Genomic DNA, 19,424 nt, shown 5'->3' on the forward strand with positions numbered 1-19,424 from the left:
CTCACTCTTCGCCGCACCAAAGAGACCTAAAATCGAACTGTGTATCATGTATTCCATTATCGCTATGCGCAATCTTAAAGCAATCTTAAAGCTATGCGCAACCTTTATTTTTAATTCGAATGCCATGGAATGGATGCAAAGATTTTAGAATAACGAATGGATGTTACAATATCGTGCATTAATTAATCTCTAGACTAAATCATTATAAAACCTATTAAGTTTACGTAAAAATCAATCTTGAAGTAGAATGCTTGAAAATGCATGTATGACATGAATGTAGTCAAACTGGAAACTCGGGTCATGTTTTTATAAATAGGTATACATACTGCTTTTACATACTGGGCACTGGCTCTGGTTGTGCTTGTATTTTCAAACAACATCAGCTTTACTCGCGTTAGATGTGCAATACTCAGCGCGGTTTTAGCACTACCACCGCCCTGGGCGAGATTTCTTCGGCGCGGCGCCCAGGTTGCTGGTAGTGATAAAAAAAGGTGGCGCCCCTTTTGCTTGCGTTCGGCGCCCTGGGCGGTCGCCCGCCCCCCCTAATGCCGCTACTGGCAATACATCATAAACGACAAACGTCGTTCGTACTGATGATCCTAGATTGGTTTTTCTTTAACAGTCATTCATCAGTGCTCTAACTCGCTTCAAATTTAAAGCGAGTGTCAGAAAATCAGTTTGGCTACAATTCTATATAACTTTTTATAAATCCTTAAACATAAAACAAACGGACTCTTGATGTAGTTATCAGCAGGTCACCATCAAAGAATTTTGTTTCTATCACCACATTGCCACTGAAAATAAAAATAAATACTTAATATGTAGGTATATTTTAATAATATAATATTATTATGTAACATAATTGATATTAAATAGTCATTCATTAAAGATGTCATACAAATTTTATAATTATTAAACAACCATACCTGAAATTTGGAAATAGCATTCATTTTTTAAGATTTTTTTTATTATTACGTACAATTATTCCTGAGCGGTAAAGCGTTATAAGTAAAAAATAGTATACGCATGTGATTTGCACCACCTTCATAGTATTTTTTCATCTTTATTTCACATAATATAATATATTGTTACGGATACGGACACATAGTGCCATCTAGCGTCAAACCAGCGAAACTTATCGAGGGAACACAGACAACATAAATCCGCTATTCGATACTAGATGGCGTTAGGCTTCTAGAAATATTCCACACTTATTTACGCGAATCTTGTACATTCGGGGAAGGAATGTTCTCGTACATTCTGAGATTCGTCTCGGCCCATATAAGTAGACGCAGGCAGACGGGCCGGCGATTCAGTTCGATACGAGCTATCATCAAGGCGACTTCGGAGTGAGAAACAAGTGATCAAAGTGGAACCTACGACTTGGCTACAACCTAGGACAGTGAAAGTGCTCAGTGATTTGGATCTAGTACTTTGTGTTGGACCTAGTGTTTGTGAATAAGTCTTCAAGAGAGTCCATAGGTTTTTGTCTCCAAATCCTTCGAACCCTAGCACAAACAATATCTTTAGCCTAATGAAAGATTGAACCTATTAAAAATTTAAATAACAGGAACTTACTTTAACACATTAGCTGGCATCATTTGAGATTCAGGTGCCGATTCTATAATAGACTGCCAGGTGTTAGTGGAGTTCGGTATTACATAACCAAACTCAAAGAACCATTCCTCCAAACAACGCCCTTTGAACAGCACTTTCTGAAAAAGAAATAGCCTTTACAGTACATGTTCCAGCAACATTGTTACGTCACATTAAATTATTCATAATATCTATAATAATGATCTATAACTTTCATCAGTTCAGAAATTTAGATGAGGTGAGGATGGAAACAGAAAGAAAATTTATTAATATTAATAAGGTTAATATTAATATTCTTTATCCTATGAACCACTGGTTTAGCTCACCTGCTCCAATCGAAACTTGTCCATACTCTCAATAGAGCTGAAATTCATTTCCCGAGAGACACTCCGACATTTGAGGATCCGTTTCGGTACCCTAGCCTCATGTTCCACGTCTGGACTGGACATGTCTTCATTGTTCTGCCAGAGAATTTTACCTGAAACGTGAATTAAACTTTGAAATTGTTTATTCAGCTCAAAACATAAAAACCTTAATCTAAATACACAATTATAAAGCTATTATTTAGTTTTACAGTTAAACTGTGTGAGGAGTAAGAAGCGTTTGACCAAAGGTTAGGCATTTCAAAGTAGTGGTTGGTGATTGCTACCTGCCCGCTTAGCATACTGATGTCATGTCTATTCTACAAAGAAATAGACCTAGAATATTTTACATCCTAACACAATTTGAAGCAAAATAGTTATTTTTGTAAGGCACTAGGGCTGAAGCACCGTCTTTATGATAATCAACATTTCTTCAACACCTCTTTACTTCCCAAGCATGATATAGGTGTAGCGTAGACGAATGTATGCAGTACGTAATTATATGCAGTAACGCACACGTCTGCGATGCGCGTCGTGTGAGTTACCATTTAGTGTATATTATAATTGCATAGGTTCTATTTCCACAGACCAAAAAGTGTGTCACGGCAGGCCTGTCCCACTCGCGCCTTTAGGTATCGAACTGTAAGTACCCCTTTAAAGGAGCAGATCACAAGGGACTCACAAGCGAGCGGTGATGCGCGCGCAAGATTTTTTCGTCGCATATATCTACGTACTGATTTAACCGCTGTGACAGAATCATTATTAATCTGATAAATATGTACAATTGAAAAAAGTCAAAGAAATATTTCAATAAAGTAATTTAAGACTTTAAAATACAAAAAAAGGTAAAAAAATACACAAACATAGCAAATAAACCAATTTGTTACAAACAAACCGCATACTACACATAAATAAACACAAGTTACTATGTTTAAGTTGTAAAAAATTCCTGACCAGCTCCTACACTATAATCAAATATAAAACTATTATAAAATATACGTTGGGTTACTAAAATTTGATTATTACTATAAAAAAGTTTGCTATTAGTAGCTATAGTAATTAAAAGAAGATTATTTTATTTTCTAAAAGGTGACAATCTTGATTTCGTCAAAAAGGGTACCCCTTACGCGATAGAAAGAGAGCGCACATGTAGGCAAATATAATTGTAGGCACCTAGCACTGTGCGGTCGGAATTTGAACTTTATAGTATCGCAGCAAGAGTTGTTATTTTTTTAAACGGGTTTCACGAGTTGGACTTCTGTTGGTACTACTAATATATATTCTGTGGTCACAGATAGTCTGTCGTCTGCGCTGCACCATAATGAAACAAAATTTGTATTGACGACCTTGTTATGTTTGATTAAGAACTTTTTTTCTACAAAATATTTTAAAACAAGAATTGAAAGAATAGTTTCTTCAGTTTACCACACTAGCCCAGCTGATGTTATATTGTTGTTACCCTATTAATTTTCTGTTTATTGTTAAAGAAGAATCATTAAAAATTAACCAATTCAAAGGCTATGTATGCAGTTTAATTTTGCTTTAACCCACCAATCCCCAAGCGGCAGCTGGCTGCCGCATAACAATTGGAAATCTACTGTGTCTGCCCACATTGGAGGTGTTAAATAAAATGTAAAAAATCATTACAATATTATATCATTTAAAACCTTACCTGTGTCAGCATCCCGTAAGTTCATCCAATTTCTGTACAAATTATATTAAGGAATTAAGTAAAGTGCAATAATTGACAACATCATTTGCTAAGACTGGGTTGCACCAACTAACTTTAACTTTAACCTTAACTATAACCGGAAAAATTGACAGATGTCGTATGAGAATATGGGGTGTTTGGACGCCATATTTAACTTTAACTATAACCACGCCTCTGGTGCAACCCAGTCTAAATGTTTATTGTTAATTATTGTTATACAGAATCTAAAAACAAACATACTGAGATAGACTCACATAGAGAGTCCTGTATCATATTCATTATTCATACAAAAAAGTAATAGAAGATATGGAATATGGGGAAATAGAACTGTACAAAAAGAATGTTTATTTAGTTTAACCATGGGTGTATTCTTAATCTAACTCAGTAGCACTGACTTGTTCGATCCGACGTTTCCAGTATACTGTATACTCTTAGTTGTTTCATCATAACAAAAGGATACAATTGGAACCCATTTAAAATAGTTTCCACACGATCTTGCTTAGTCTCTTCCATTGACAGAACTTCAGTCATCTTCTCGTTGACTATTAAATGCTGCTTTCAATATGCTACTGTAATAATTGTAATTGTATTGTTTTGTGCTGTTGATTGCCTTTTAGACGAAGGTACTCAGTTTTTTAAGCATCACTACAAATTTTTTACCATGACTGCAAAATCCCAAACACAGATTACTAGTATATATTTGTAGACCCAAAATCCAAACTTGATCCAAACATGTAGTAAAATTTTTGACAGTGTTGCCAGATGGTCTCGGCTACTTCCCCCTGAACTTTTTTGATTTCCCCTAGAAATACCCTATCTTGGTCGAAAATCCCCTAAATCTACCTAAATCTAGGGGGAAATCCCGATATTTTGCCTCTATTTTGCCCCTATCTTAGTCGAAAATCCCCTAAATCTAGGGGGAAATCCCCTGATCTGGCAACACTGATTTTTGACACAAATTGATATATCACATAAATGTCAAATGTCAGATGGCTGTGACAGACAGTTTTTTTTAAATTAAATGAATATTAATTGCTTTGCACAACAAATCGTCGGAGCCTATCTATATACTAGAGATGTGCCGATCATGACTTTGGCCGACTAGCCGACTACCGATTAGTCGGTTGCAAAGAAGCCGACTAATCGGCTGACTAGTCGGCCACGCCAATCTTGGTTTCGGAAGTTTCCGTAACGCTTTTTTACTGCTGTTTCATGGGTAAGTCGCTCATGCCGCCTGCAACGTGTCGAATCGTGTTATGTGTAGGTAAGTACTACGCGTACGTTACTTTATTTTGTTTCTATGATACAGTTGATGATTTTCATTAAATACCTATTTCATGTACATTAAATCTCGATTTAATAATACATACTTAATTTGTTATTAAGATGATATTTACAAAAATAATTTCTTTACTAGCAAGTAATTTCAGAACCACTTCATTTAATTTTAAAATGTATAACACTGATCCAATTAGTTAATTTCCCTCGCACTTCTGCAATCAAAGCCAAAATGGCGAAAATCAAATGAGATAAAGTAAATCGATAAAATTGGCTTGCTAGATCCATAACTAAATAGGGAACTTTTATATTATTACTAGACTTTCCGCGCGGCTTCTCCCACGTAAATATCTAATTACACAGACAAATTGGTCCACAAAAAATAGCCTATATAATCCTTCACGTTATACATTCCCCCGCTTTTTCCACATTTTCGTCTATTTCTTAGCTCCTATTAGTCTCAGCGTAATAAAATATATAAAACAGGCTGTCTAACACTGAAATAATTGTTCAAATTGGACCAGCAGTTCCTGAGATTAGAGCGTTCAAACAAACTCTTCCGCTTAATAATATTATAATATAATGAGATTAGTTAGGGTCTAATCACACAGAACACTTATTCAGCTTTGTTCAGCTTTAATACGATACACTGTAGCACTACTTTGATAATATTAGAAATGAAATAAGAAAATACAATACAACAAAGTTTTCGTTAGATTTTAGAAGCTTATCTTCAGTTTTGTTTTTAGTTTTTCGTAGTGCTAACGGGTAAAAATAAATGGATTATAGATAGGTACTGCTACTTCAAGGTATCTACGTATGAAATCGTTGTTAATTTATAATCTAAATTAAATGTATATTAATAAAAATATGTAGCGTTTGTATTATTCAATTTAATATTTTTGTCCTAATGGTCGACATTATCTGAATCTGGAAACATTTCATCGATACCGTAATAGAAGAGACAGTTGTACATCACTAGTATTAGTTATACTCCCACTGCTGCTATCAGCGCCAATATGGCGACATGATGGTGACTTTAAAACGTCATTTATACGTCAAATTTAGTTCCTATCCCTAATAATGGGGGAGCTGATTCCGCTTCAAATAGGCACAAAAAATAGCTGTCATTTCAAAGGGTATCATCAGTCCAGCGTACTTGTATAATGGAGGTCAGTGATAGCACCTCAATCATAAACCTATAATACGACAGTTTATATTAAGTCTATGACCTCAATCATAAACCTTTAATATATATTAGGTCTATGACCTCAATGATGTTGCCACTTTTTAATTCTTCACTTTTTTGACACACTGTTTTTTTTTGTTATTAAATATTGTCAGATTTTTATCTGCGCACTTCATTTTCAAAATGGTTGACCTATTGAGTATTGACAGACAATATTGTAGAATCACCAAATAAATTAAGACAATTCTTTGTATTTTTCTTTAACTTTTCTCTGCAACTAATATTTTCCAACCATTTAACAAGTTGAAAATACACTTCTTGAAATCGTGCATCACAAATGCAAAAGGTGTAAAAAAATAATAAAAAATACACATTAGCTATTTCTATGAACCCGAACAGCAAAACTGACGAAGCTTCCAGGTAATTTTGTGTTTGTATTTAATATTTAAATCATTTTTAAACCTTTCTACTAGCTCTCTACAAAATTTGACAGTTAAAGGTAGAGGTTAGGCATTACTTGCAAAATAATAACAAAATTACTGGATTGCTTGCAATTGCGCAATTTGTTATGTCTATATAACTTAAATAATTTTATTTCTTACAAAAGGGGTAGTGAAGAAGCATCGTCAAATAACAATACCACCCCAACCATACCGAAGGGTCACACAAGCATATGTCCAGCGGCAAGTCCAAACTCATCACGAGATATAATGAAGCGAGCCGCTGCTAGAGGGCTTATAGAAAAATATTTTTACCAGTTGTTAGATGGCTGTGGTAATCCAACTTGTGATAATGAGTATTGTGCTTCTAGCGGAGAGGTGAGGCCTTAAATAAATAATAAATTATCTACAATATTATTTTCGTTATTTTGTCTTTCACTATTTCTATATTAAATAATAAAAACAATTTTAATCTTGTTAGCATTGTTTAAATACAATGAAAGTAAGTAAAAAAAAAAACTTAGACATACTTTTCAATTTTTCATGTTTATAGAAAACACTCTTTTATACTAATTTTTTTAATTTTCAGGCCAGAAATCTTACTCCAAATGAAGCAGCAGCAGAGGCCATAAAGTTATTTTATAAGGACGCCAGATTGTGTGATATTCAGCCACCCAAAGTTGCCCGAACTGAAGCTAACTCACATGGCCCCAGTGAAGGGTACATGCTAAGTTCTATTTGGAACTGTCTTTATTCAAAATAATGATTATTATGGTGCTTCCTCACCAAGAGCATTCGCATGTAATGTAACATATTTTGTAGATTTGACTTTGAGCATTACATAGCAAGTTCACTTCACTGTCGCAAAGCATTGATGTTACAAGTTGTATCAAGATATTACACATTGTATCATTACAAGGTGCATGTTGTAATGCTTGGTTCTCCTCCCTCACTGATGTAATGGTCAACTGTAACGTTACATTACAATTGAATGCTCCCGGTGAAGGAGCACCCCTATCTAAATATTTTTAAGCTATTGCATAGCTTTTATTACGGGCTTTGAGGGCGACGACTTAATTAAGAAATTACGTAATTCCCAAAAAAAAAAAACCATACACCTCCCACTCCAATCATGATCAGTGCGGCAATGACTGAATTCAGCACGGTGTTTGTGTGCACGCAGAATAGTTGTATCAGTTGATAAAAATGATATGCAATTATAGCTTTACTACGGCAGTCCCTGAGTAGCACACTTTTTTTCCCTTATTTATAATTAAAATCCAAAATATCTTACGAAACCCTATTTTTTTTCCAAAATAAAATTTAGCCTATGTTCAGCAGAATTAATGTAGGATTCCAATGGTAAAAGAATCTTTAAAATCGGTCCAGTAGTTTCGGAGCCTATTCAAGACAAACAAACAATCAAATCTTTCCTCTTTATAATAGTAGTGTAGACTAATGAAGGCAGCAACTCCTTTGCCTCGTAATTCGTTTATCGCGCGGAATCCGCACTTTATCCCGGGATGAAAATTAATTTATGTCCTTCCCTGGGACTCAAAGTACCATACCAAATTTCAGAAAAATCGGTTCATCGCTTTAGGTGTGAAGACGAAACAGACAGACAGACACTTTCACATTTATGATAATTATATGATATGGATTCACAAAATAATTGATACATGGGAAGACATAATTTCATATTATGGTCCCTTTGCCAGGCAGCCAGTTTAGGTGTCTTTAGGAGTCAGTTTAGGTGGGAAGCCAAATTGTGTAGGTGCCAATGATATACGAAAGTGAAAAGGAAAATGTGTTCCAAATTTAGCTAAATAACTATAATATGTAACAATTATTACACAAGCCTACAAAAACTTACAATTTTTGTAGGTTTGTGTAATAATTGCTGATTTAAAAATATTGTTTTTACATGGCAATTTTTATTTCACAGATCAACCTGTACTTGTAATGGCAACGCCACAGATGAGTCTAGTGATGATGAGAAAAAAATAGAATCAATGTCTGCAAGCACATCCGGTAATAAAGAGAGTAAAGAAAAAGACAAACCGGATACTAGTCAAAATATATCTCTTCAGAGTGATCACAAATCTCTTAGTCATGACAGTAAGATTTGTTTTATGAATTTATGGATTTTTTTTTTTGGATTATTGGCAATTTTTTTTAAAACAGCTAAGTACTGCATTTTCATTATAATTACAAACTGTAACTTTCATTGGTTTAATGATTGAAAAACTTATATGTATAGTTTTAACTTAAAATTTCAGATGGTGCACTATTAACAGAGGAACGTATGTATGAGTTGTGTCAAGAGTGTATAGACAATAAGAGGCCGGAGCCCCTCATACGAGCACTGGGCGAGGTCTTCATTGATCCCATTATACTCTCCAAATGTTTCCGAAGTAAAACTAATGTTGAACAAAGTGTTGACACAAGGCAAAGTTAGTAAACAAATGTTGCAATAAATAAGCTATGTCCACACTGTGCACTTTCATCTTCAATTTTCGTCATCAACTTTCATATTGGCGCATTCAATAATTGAATGCGTCATGGAACGCAACGCCAATATTGTCATTTTTGAAGTTTTGGATACAGTCAAAACTCAGAGGGCATGCGTCGCGGGCATGCCTCACGTTCGCTGTTGACTGCGCTATAACGCATGCCCTTAACGAATAGAAAAAGGCACAGTGTGGACTGTGGACAAAGCTATATAAGAATGTTCAATGTTATAGTCGGCTTGTCAAATCATAATTTTATAAGCTTGTCCTATATACAATCAAGTCAAACCATGTCAGAACCTTGTTGATACAACAAAGTATAATATAATGTTATTTTGTATTTGCAGAAGATAAAGAGTCAAAAGCCATGTGTTCGAGGGATCCAGACAAAGATGTAGATAGTGTTTCTGGTCCAGGATTAGATATAGCGTCATGTCAGCGAGCCTTTAAATGTCTTGCCAAAGTAGGTTTTAACACAATACAGAAGCTATCATAATATAATGTGTTAGTCTTAGACTGGCCATAGACAGACCGTAAGTTGCAGTCAGAACCAACTGCACCTTGCCGTTCGTCTATGGCCAGTCTTAGGATTCTTACTGATGAATGGCACTTTTTTTTCCATTGATTTTTTACATTTGTCGACGCGTGCCGCCGACTGCCGTCGACAAGTTCCATTCGTCTGTAAGCGCTCTTACATGCATATATTTATCTTCAGTAGTTTTCTATAAATTAAATAAAAAAGTTTATAAATAAAAAAGTTACATGATGAGTACACTATAAATATAATGGTTGGTTCTTATCAATTAAAATCTATTTCCAGTTGTATTTATATGTTTCTGTAAATTTATTCTATGTGTAGCATAATATAATTAATAATAGTAAATGCCTATTAATAATCTTTTTATTACGACATCACTGGCTAGTTCCTAAAATTCTTAAAAATCACTGCCTTTTTCAGGTGCCATCAGATTACTACAGTTCAGCGTTAGTCACAGCATTGACGACGTTGGGCAAAAATGTAGCAATGCAATTAAGGTTTATTCGTTTCTACGGTATGACTCTTGAGGATTTACTGAACTGTATAATCATAGCATTCGAAATACCCGATCTGGGGTGCAGTGATTACTTGGAAGTGGCCCTGCCCGCTTTGTGTGATGCCGTGGATAATCTACCCATTGAAGGTATGTTGTAATAATATTTATTTGCCACATCTAGGATCCAATGAGAATAGAGAGCGCTCTGTGATCACTCTTATTTTAAAAAGATAATAATAAATAAGATTAGAGTGTTTACAGAGCACTCCAAAAATGCTGGTCCCCTTATTTCGAGTGAAGAATCGTTTTATTTATTATCGTTATAATTTTTTTTTACCTTATATTTCATATTAAGTTACTTTAGGCTATACTGTGGACTGTGTGCCATTGGATACTGTACTACACTAGTTTAACAATAAATATTAATTAAACATGTTAGGGACCATCCATAAAGTAACGTATCATCACACGATTTTCATGATTTTTAGACCCCCCCTTCCCGCTTGTCATATGTAGTCACAACGGTGAGACGTCCTCCTCCCTAGTGTGATGTCACAAATTTACAATTTTACATATAAAAATTAAAGCCACCTCAATATTTTAAATTTCGCTATTCAATTTATTAGATTTTAAGTGTGATGTCACAAAATTTAGCATCCCTCCTTGTCACACCATGTTACACCTCGTTTACCCCCTTCGCTCCCCTTAGATGTGACATGCTGTATGGATTGCATGCTGTATTGTTTTCATCAGGTCAGGCTAAGTTAGCGCGAATATGGGCACAACACTGCAAAGAGACGCTGAGAACTGTACTAGACAACTTGCAACAACTAATCACGCTGCGGGTGATGTCCACTAGCTACTCTGTGGGCTACCTCGTGCAAGACGATGAATCTGTTACAATGGCTACCAAACTTATGAAGGTATAGGGCTTTGCCCCAACTTTACTAGTCCAATATCATAAATACGAAAGGTAGTTGAACTAATTTACTATTTTTTGAATAAAGATGTAGAGATAATTTCGGAAAATGTATGGTTGCTGCACGATAAATTAAATAAGCCACAATGCGAGCGTATACTATTCAGAGAGCTTCAAAGGAATTGACGTTGTTTTATTTAATCAGCTATTATAAGTATATCTGTTAATTAAGTAATTATATTATTACAAAGAGACTAGTATTTTCATTTTTTAAAACAGTCTTATAGCCTATTTTTGTGTCTGATACTTCATATAAATTATAAAGTAAGAATGTTTTAAAACATAGACATTAAATTGAGCAATAGAAATTTTTAATAAAAGTTTTGACATTGTACTTTAAGTATAGTTTCTTTTTGATATAGATTCAAATATTTATAACCTATTTTATTATTAACTTACGTGGTGGTAGTTAATAAAAAACAAACATATAATATTATGTAATTTTATTTTACCAATTTTATAAAATTTCCAGGTAATTTACTATGCGAATATGTTAGCCGGTGTTATGGAACCCAATACTTTGAGGGAGGAACCGGTGGTGATACCCAATCACGATCCGTTGGGAGATGCATTAGATCACTTGTATCCACCACTGAAAAACTCCAAACAGTCACAACCTGAGGATCCTTTGGGTAATTTATTAATGCAACTTGTTTTTAATCTACAAAAACATAGCATAGCATTCAAACATTAGAAGCTAGATAGTCCACTTAACAAAGCAGGTATAGAGTGCGTGAGCTGCGATCTAAGCAATTTCTTCAGATTTTTAGTATGTTTAACTTCTGGGCATTATTTACCTTATGGAGTTCCAGCTCACGCACTCTACAACTTCTTTTGGACTATTCTTTGAGCGAACTAAGAAGTTTGTTATGTAAAATAATTACTGTTAAAGAAATATTGTTTTAAATATCTGTTTATTTCACTCTTCCCTTTTTTTAAATATGAAACACACATTTTTTAAAATATGATGCCTGATTAATATTTTAAAAAATGTGTGTTTCATATGTATATCTAAAGTCGTATTAATATTATGACGTCACATCAAACTAATAAAAATATTTTGATATTCCAGCTATAGAATTGGATATAAACGTATTAGACGCTCGGAAACCGTTGATACCTTTCGAGGATTTCTACAACGAACCCCTGAGTGATACCATAGAGATGGACATAGACCTGGCTAATTGCAAAACTGATGTTAGTAAGTATCGTCGATTAAGTGAATGTAAACAAGTAGTAAGTAAGGTACTATCAGAGAAGTTGATTCCTAGGCATATGGCGGACCTAAGTAATTTGGTCGCGTTAAGTCATACCCATCCGACCGATCACAGCTAACGTTGAATTGACATAAGTCGACCAAATGATGTAGGTCCGTCAACTGCCTATGAATCAATTTCTTCGATGGTGCAATAAGTTATAATATTCATAACTTATTATATCCTGTACTCCTATTTTTCTTTGTTAATCGGGGTTCCCTTTTAAATCCATTATCCAGTCCAGATCATAAAATAGTTTTCTCATTTACATCTAGATTTTAGAATAACATGTTGTAGTTTGGTAATTATAATGAAATTGCGTTGAAAGTTGAAACCTATTAGTTTAGTACATCACTTTGTTTAGTTACACCCTGTATAACCAACGTTTGGCGGATCAATCTGTATTATAAATATTGTCTTTTGCAATTATTTTTTGTATCGTTCGTTTTAGTTTTAGTTCGGAAGTTCTCGTTTCTTCGGTACCCGTTTATCCTGACGCCGGCGACCAAGTCCCTGGGTCTGTACTACGAGAACCGGATCCGGATGTACTCCGAGCGGCGCGTGTCCCTGCTGCACGCGGTGGTGGGGGCCGCGCCCGCCGCGCCCTACCTGCGCCTGCGCGTGCGCCGCTCGCACCTGATAGATGACGCGCTCGTTGAAGTACGCATTTTATTAAGACTTACAGTACCTATTCAATGACAAGTATGGCATTGATTAGGGATGTTGGCATGGTCAAAGATTAGCAGATTTAAAATAAAGATGCAACGGTAAAATTGCTTAACAACTTATGTTATTGTTTGTTAGTACTTATAGGTATATTATCAGCTTCAAAGTTGAATAGACAAGTCGATTTTAAAAATATAACAAAATATAAATTTTTTAAATATTTACGTACCATTCGATAGGTTATGCAATTAAATTTAGGCAAATTCGTGACGTTGGAGCATTTCTCATAGAAACATAAAAGTCAAAAGTAACTCTTTTAGAGAGTAAACTTTATAATTTACATGGCACATTACACTCTCAAGTATTCTCACTTATTTTTTATTTCAGCTGGAAATGATAGCGATGGAGAGTGCGTCGGACCTCAAGAAGCAGTTGGTAGTGGAATTCGAGGGGGAACAGGGGGTCGACGAGGGTGGAGTCAGCAAGGAGTTCTTCCAGCTGATTGTGGAAGAGATATTCAACCCTGACTATGGCATGTTCACCCAGCAGCCTGACTCGCATACTGTGTGGTGAGTTTATCATCATTATATTAAACAACTAGATGTTATATAAATAATTCCGTATTTCATGGAACCGTTCATTTTCCTGGAAAAATAGCCTATGCCCTTTCCCGTTTTCTACTCTATATCGGTACCTAACCTAACCAAACAAAAGTGACAAGATTAGTAGTAAGTAAAACCAAAAATTTATTTCTGTTTTGTGACCGCACTTAAATATTCTTACAGGTTCAATCCAACATCGTTTGAAACAGAAGCACAGTTCACACTCATCGGTATAGTTCTGGGTTTGGCGATATACAACAACATAATACTGCCCGTCAACTTCCCTATGGTTGTGTATAGAAAGCTGATGGGAAAGAAAGGCTCCTTCGAGGATTTAGCGGATTGGAATATGGTATGTTTTTTAATTATTCCTTCCTACTAGGCTTAGCATGACCGCTAAGCCTAGTAGGAAGGACCATAGAAAGAGTTTCTCTCTATGTAGGTACTGCCAAAGAAATTCGTCACTTTGTGCCCTAAAGTCTGTCTGATATTCTATTCTTTCGCGTTTTCATTTCTGCTATGGCCGTGCTAAACTGTTGTGACTGTTTTTGACCTGCACTTTATTATATGATTTTATTTTTAATATTTGTTTATTTAGCGCCGAAATCGGGAACTTTAACGCAATATAAATCATTCTCTCTGGGGCTAAAAATATCTCCATACAAAATATCATAAAAATTTTAGCGATTTAAGTGTGGAGGGGTTAATGACAGACAAACAGACAGACCCACTTTATGATTTTACATTAGTATATTTTTTATGTTACAGACGCTATACAACGGTTTGAAAGATTTACTACAGTATGAGGGTGATGATGTAGAGGAGGCTTACTGCCAGACGTTCAGGATATGCTATCAAGATGTGTTCGGTAATAACATTTTCCACGAGCTAAAACCTGACGGCGATAGTATTTTTGTTACGAAGGAAAACAAAGAGGTAAGATTTGAAGTTATTACTGAACATTTATAAATTCAAAGATTCTGACCTAAATTCGAAACATATAGTAGAATAAAACATCCTGCATCGATTGATACCAAAAAATCAATACCTTACTGACAAGTTACGTGAAATAATTAATTTTAAAATTTCTATGTATTATACGTAATGTTTGCCGCAAGTGTTATAATTTTTGAGAATTCGTCAGAATTGGGAACTTTGTATCAAAGATAAACAGCTAAAAAACTGCTTATTAATTTCTTTGTACGATTTGCGATTTTTTAAGCCCAAAAAAAAGTGGGTTCACCGGTAATTCTGAGGAAATATTTCAAATTGAAATTTATGAAAATTATCCTTCGAAGGGTGCGACAAGACTTTATATGAACATGGGCGGGGGCGCTGCTGGTAAAGAAGAACTGTCAAATATGTCGTTTTTGTATGTGGCAGCGTTAGTTCCTTTTTTCGCCACCTGCATTTAAAGCTTTACCGAGCTTTCTTGGCCGCCATTTGCGGTAGTAAAATTACTACAAAATTTTGTTCAATAATAATTAAATATCGAATAGTTCTTTAAAAATCTATTATGAAAAATCATTATAATTAGTGTCTGGGTGTGCAATTTTTTACATATTTAGTACTTTCATAATTTAATTGGATGTAGTACGGAGTTTGACCTTATATAATAATAATAATAACTTTATTAACAACAACTTTAAATCTGTTACATAATTCGACAAGTACAGTACAATTTGTGTGTGGATTTTCAGTTAGCTAACAGATTTTTTCAGGTATTGCGTTACATTGGTGCCTGCACTAGGCTGAGCCTGTCCTGCAGGTCACCGAAATTTTTAAATAAAATGAAATAAGTACCTAGTTACACAAATAGAGCAGTTTCTTAAAATTAAGGATTAACAAAAGTTAAAATTAATAAAAGTAAAAGTAAAAGTAAAAATTAAAATATCTTCTAAAAGTAAAATTCAAAGTGCGCGCTGTGTGTAAGTGCGTTCGTGCGTGCGTGCGTGCGTGCGTGCGTGCGTGCGTGCGTGCGTGCGTGCGTGTGTGTGTGTGTGTGTGTGTGAGTGTGTTTGTGTGTGTTTATATTATCTCTCTTAAAAATTTTTCTTTTTGTTCGTAATCTAAGGTTTTAAGCCACTTTGTTACTATTTCCTTTACTTCTCTTACAGAGCTGTCTTTTATGCTGCATTTTCGGTTGACTTTATTATATACAAATGGGTGTAAGTATGAACCAAACCTTCTTGCAAAACTAGAGTATATGCGTGGTAAAGGCAACTTCAGGATTCTTTTTTTCCGCAGTGTTTCCGAATCTAGTGATTTAAGAACTGTTTGATGTTCCTTAATACATACGAGGAGTATAAAAATAGCACGAACTGTAAGTACATCCATGTCTTTGTATACACTTATTGTCGGATACCGGATGGGTTTTCTTAATATGACTTTAAGTACAGACCGCTGTGCTCTTTCCAGGACCATCATTTTAGTGGTTGCCGCTCCTCCCCAAATCGGTATGCAGTACGATATTACCGACTGACATATGGAAATATAAACTGATTGAAGTAATTTTAGAGTAGCAGAAGCACGTAGGTTTTATAATAAACAAGAAAAAATATAGACAAGTTTTCGGATTCTTTTTGCGGTAACGGCAAGATGTTCCTGGAAATCTAATTTCTCATCAACTGTGACACCCAGATATTTTAGCGAGGTAGCGTTACTAAGATGCTCACAGTTACAGTCTTCTTTTCGTTGCCTATCTAAAGGGCATGTATGTATCTTAACGGCAATATTGACAGGAGGTGCAGATGCTTTTGTTTTGTGAAAGAAAATAATTTTTGATTTAGGCACACTCAGAGTAAGTAAGTTGTCCTGAAGCCATTTAGCGATTGCTCTAAGTGCATTTTCAGCTGTGTTAACTACTTCAGGCCAATTTTTCCCATAAAAAATAATTGCTGTGTCATCAGCATAACAAATTATATCAGTTTTATGGGGGTTTATATTAAATATGTCATTCATGTAAAGAATGAAAAGTGTGGGGCCTAAAATACTCCCTTGCGGTATTCCAAAGTTAATGTTTTGCAAATTGCTTTTGTCTTGATTAATTTTTACACACTGTGCACGGTTAGTTAAATAACTTTGGAACCAGGCTAATGCATTACCTCTTATCCCCAAGAGTTCTAGCTTGCGCAGTAAGATCTTGACAGACACTGTGTCGAAAGCCTTCGCTAGGTCTATAAATGCACCAATACATGTTCGTTTCTCATCAAGATGTCCGGAAACAGTATCTGTCAATAACCTTACCGCGTCCTCTGTTGATTTATTTGCGCGGAAACCAAACTAGTTTTCAGTAAGTAAATTATTTTTATCGATAAAGCCAATAAGACGTTTCTGGACAATATTTTCTAGAATTTTTGAAAAAGAACAGAGAAGGGAAATCGGTCTATAGTTAGTAGGATCTGACCTGCTACCGTTTTTATATATAGGTGTGACAGCTGCTGTCTTCCACATCGATGGAAAATATCCTTCAGATAAACTGAGGTTGCAGATAAAGGTAAGGAAGATAATTATGTGATTTTTAATAGCTTTTATTAGTCTGTTAGTAATACCGTCTAGGCCTAGAGCGCTATCTATTTTCAGGTTTTTAATTATTGAATCTACTTCACTTTCGTCTGTGGGCTGAAAGAAAAGGGACTGAGTGGGTGAGTTATAGATTTTAATTTTGGCTGCCAGTGACTCTTCATTTTCCTTGTTAACTGTGAGTATCTTGTCTGCGTGACTTTGACCGATATTAGAAAAGAAGATATTGCAATGATCAAGTGATTCTATTAAATTTGGTTTAGTTGCGGTAAGTTCTACTGGATGCCTATTAATTTTATTTGTATAAGTAATGTTTTTAATATACAAAAAAATAATGAATATACCATTATAATATTATATTCTATAGCATGGGTCACCAAATGGCGGACCGCGGTCCGCATTGGACCGCGCGCCGACCCATTGTGTGCGGACCAAGCATTTTCGAAGATGAACTTCGCTAAAAGTAAAGTTCGATCTCAACTTACTGACTGAAAAATTGGCACTTTTCTCATTAATATTGTAAATAAATATTTTTTTACAATATGTGTGGACTGTGGAGATCATATTTTCATTTCTTAAAATGTGCCCCAAGCGAAACTAATTATTGTGACCCCTGTTCCATAGTCTATACTAAACTGTCTGAATCGAATCGGTACATTTACGAATATGATTTTAATTAACTCGGATTTATTCGTACTGTATGTCGGATGTACGTACTCGATGTACGCGACGATGGCAGTCGTCGACACTTGCCGATGCGTGTAGTCGACTGCCGTCAACAAGCACCGTTCGTCTGCAGGAGCGCTAACACATTACATGAACATTTCCAGGAATTCGTGAACATGTACGCGGACTTCCTCCTCAACTCGTCGGTGGACAGTCAGTTCCGGGCGTTCCGGCGCGGCTTCGTGATGGTGACCGGCGAGAGCCAGCTCGCCGCGCTGTTCCGCCCGGAGGAGGTGGAGACCCTGGTGTGCGGGAGCAAGGTAACATACATAGTACATACACTACGAACAGTGCCGGTTTTAGCCGCCCTGGGTGAGATTTCTTTGGCACCCAGGGTGTTGATAATGCTGAAAAAATTTGACGTTCCTTTTATTTGCCTTTAGCGCCCCTTTTTATCTGGCGCCCTAGGCGACCGTCCCGTCCCGTAATATAACCAAATGAAAGGGCTTGAAAAGTTTAAATTAAAATTTTTGGACTTACCCTGTTTACCCATATATTGGTTAAGTATATCAATAAACACTTTGTCGATTACAGAATTTCGATTTCAACGAACTGGAAAAATCAACAGACTACGATGGTGGTTACACTTCGAGTTCAGAAACTATCAAGGACTTTTGGAGTATAGTGCACAGTTTATCATTGGAAGACAAGCGGAAACTCCTCCAGTTTACTACGGGGTCAGATAGGGTGCCAGTGGGAGGACTGAGTCATCTGAAGCTTGTCATCGCTCGGAATGGTCCGGACAGTGACCGCTTGCCAACCGCTCACACATGCTTCAACGTGCTGCTACTACCAGAGTATGAAAATAAAGAGAAACTACAGGACAGACTGTTGAAAGCCATCAGCTACTCCAAAGGCTTCGGTATGCTTTAATCATTAGCTTATTTAATTTAATTTCACACTGGCCGAGTCATATTCAATATGCTCAAGGAACTGAAAAGTTTTTAACCGAAAAGATATCATTCGATGGGAAGTCAGTCATAATGGTTTATTACGTATTTATACTACATTTTATACAGTATTAGTTTTTGGATATGACTCAGTCGGGTGTGAATTGCAAGGAATATGTGATTGTCGAGTCTGTAATTTCGTTCGATTTACTGTGACAAGCACTAACTTGTATAATATGCGACTTTCATAAAATTGTAAACAATGTTTGTAGAGGGATTTATATCTATCTATAACTTATATAAATAAAAATGAATTTAAAATGTTGTTACTCTCGCTAAAACTTGAGAATGTCTGACCCGATTTGGGAAATTTTAGTCTTGAAATATTCGTGAAAGTCCAAGGAAGGATAATATTAGGAGGGAAGTGATAGGAAGTTCACCGGGTCATCTAGATTCTAGTGTATAATAAGAGCGTTCGCTGCGTTGAGCGTGCGCCCGTCGCGGCCGCCCGCGGCGTGCGCTCGCCATAGTAATCGTGCGACCCGCTCAACGCAGCGCTGCTCTATGGGATGACATGAAACAAGCACTCCTCGCGGGTGGCCACGCTTAATGCAGCGAACGCCCTAATGGCCCGGGTACTTAAACAACTTACAAGAAATGGTA

At 35.8% G+C, this 19,424-nt stretch overlaps 2 protein-coding genes across 3 annotated transcripts; one reads left to right on the top strand and one right to left on the bottom strand.

Annotated features, from left to right (window-relative positions):
- Window positions 1-560: 560 nt before the first annotated feature.
- Window positions 561-4,388, bottom strand: LOC121728928 (retinal rod rhodopsin-sensitive cGMP 3',5'-cyclic phosphodiesterase subunit delta). The gene is made up of 6 exons (XM_042117260.1): window positions 4,330-4,388; window positions 4,130-4,238; window positions 3,631-3,662; window positions 1,923-2,074; window positions 1,579-1,715; window positions 561-794 (listed from the first exon to the last, which is right to left on the bottom strand). The coding sequence occupies exons 2-6, from the start codon at window positions 4,198-4,200 to the stop codon at window positions 713-715; spliced, it is 474 nt and encodes a 157-aa protein (XP_041973194.1). The 5' UTR covers window positions 4,201-4,238; window positions 4,330-4,388; the 3' UTR covers window positions 561-712.
- Window positions 4,389-6,320: 1,932 nt separating this feature from the next.
- On the top strand, window positions 6,321-19,238 carry LOC121728723 (ubiquitin-protein ligase E3A). Of its 2 annotated transcripts, none has more exons than XM_042116962.1 (16): window positions 6,321-6,556; window positions 6,744-6,954; window positions 7,166-7,296; window positions 8,522-8,694; window positions 8,856-9,029; window positions 9,434-9,549; window positions 10,045-10,267; window positions 10,874-11,043; window positions 11,572-11,731; window positions 12,172-12,300; window positions 12,807-13,015; window positions 13,409-13,590; window positions 13,807-13,975; window positions 14,392-14,559; window positions 17,976-18,131; window positions 18,406-19,238. In XM_042116962.1, the coding sequence occupies exons 1-16, from the start codon at window positions 6,522-6,524 to the stop codon at window positions 18,742-18,744; spliced, it is 2,745 nt and encodes a 914-aa protein (XP_041972896.1). In that variant the 5' UTR covers window positions 6,321-6,521; the 3' UTR covers window positions 18,745-19,238. The 2 variants fall into 2 exon arrangements, with proteins under 2 accessions (XP_041972896.1, XP_041972897.1); XM_042116963.1 differs by having other exon boundaries at window positions 12,813-13,015.
- The last annotated feature ends 186 nt before the right edge of the window (window positions 19,239-19,424 follow it).

The sequence above is a fragment of the Aricia agestis genome, chromosome 7, assembly GCF_905147365.1.
Source record: "Aricia agestis chromosome 7, ilAriAges1.1, whole genome shotgun sequence".
Classification (NCBI taxonomy): domain Eukaryota; kingdom Metazoa; phylum Arthropoda; class Insecta; order Lepidoptera; family Lycaenidae; genus Aricia; species Aricia agestis.

What these genes read in the sequence shown, in the direction of transcription:
- LOC121728928 (XM_042117260.1), bottom strand. Translation starts at nt 4,200, where the DNA reads ATGACTGAAGTTCTGTCAATGGAAGAGACTAAGCAAGATCGTGTGGAA. An exon ending in ACAAGTTTCGATTGGAGCAG is followed by an intron (nt 1,716 to 1,922) that starts GTGAGCTAAACC and finishes TTTCTTTTTCAG; the next exon opens with AAAGTGCTGTTCAAAGGGCG. An exon ending in ATGCCAGCTAATGTGTTAAA is followed by an intron (nt 795 to 1,578) that starts GTAAGTTCCTGT and finishes TTTTATTTTCAG; the next exon opens with TGGCAATGTGGTGATAGAAA.
- LOC121728723 (XM_042116962.1), top strand. Translation starts at nt 6,522, where the DNA reads ATGAACCCGAACAGCAAAACTGACGAAGCTTCCAG. An exon ending in CAAATCTCTTAGTCATGACA is followed by an intron (nt 8,695 to 8,855) that starts GTAAGATTTGTT and finishes TTAAAATTTCAG; the next exon opens with ATGGTGCACTATTAACAGAG. An exon ending in GGATAATCTACCCATTGAAG is followed by an intron (nt 10,268 to 10,873) that starts GTATGTTGTAAT and finishes TGTTTTCATCAG; the next exon opens with GTCAGGCTAAGTTAGCGCGA.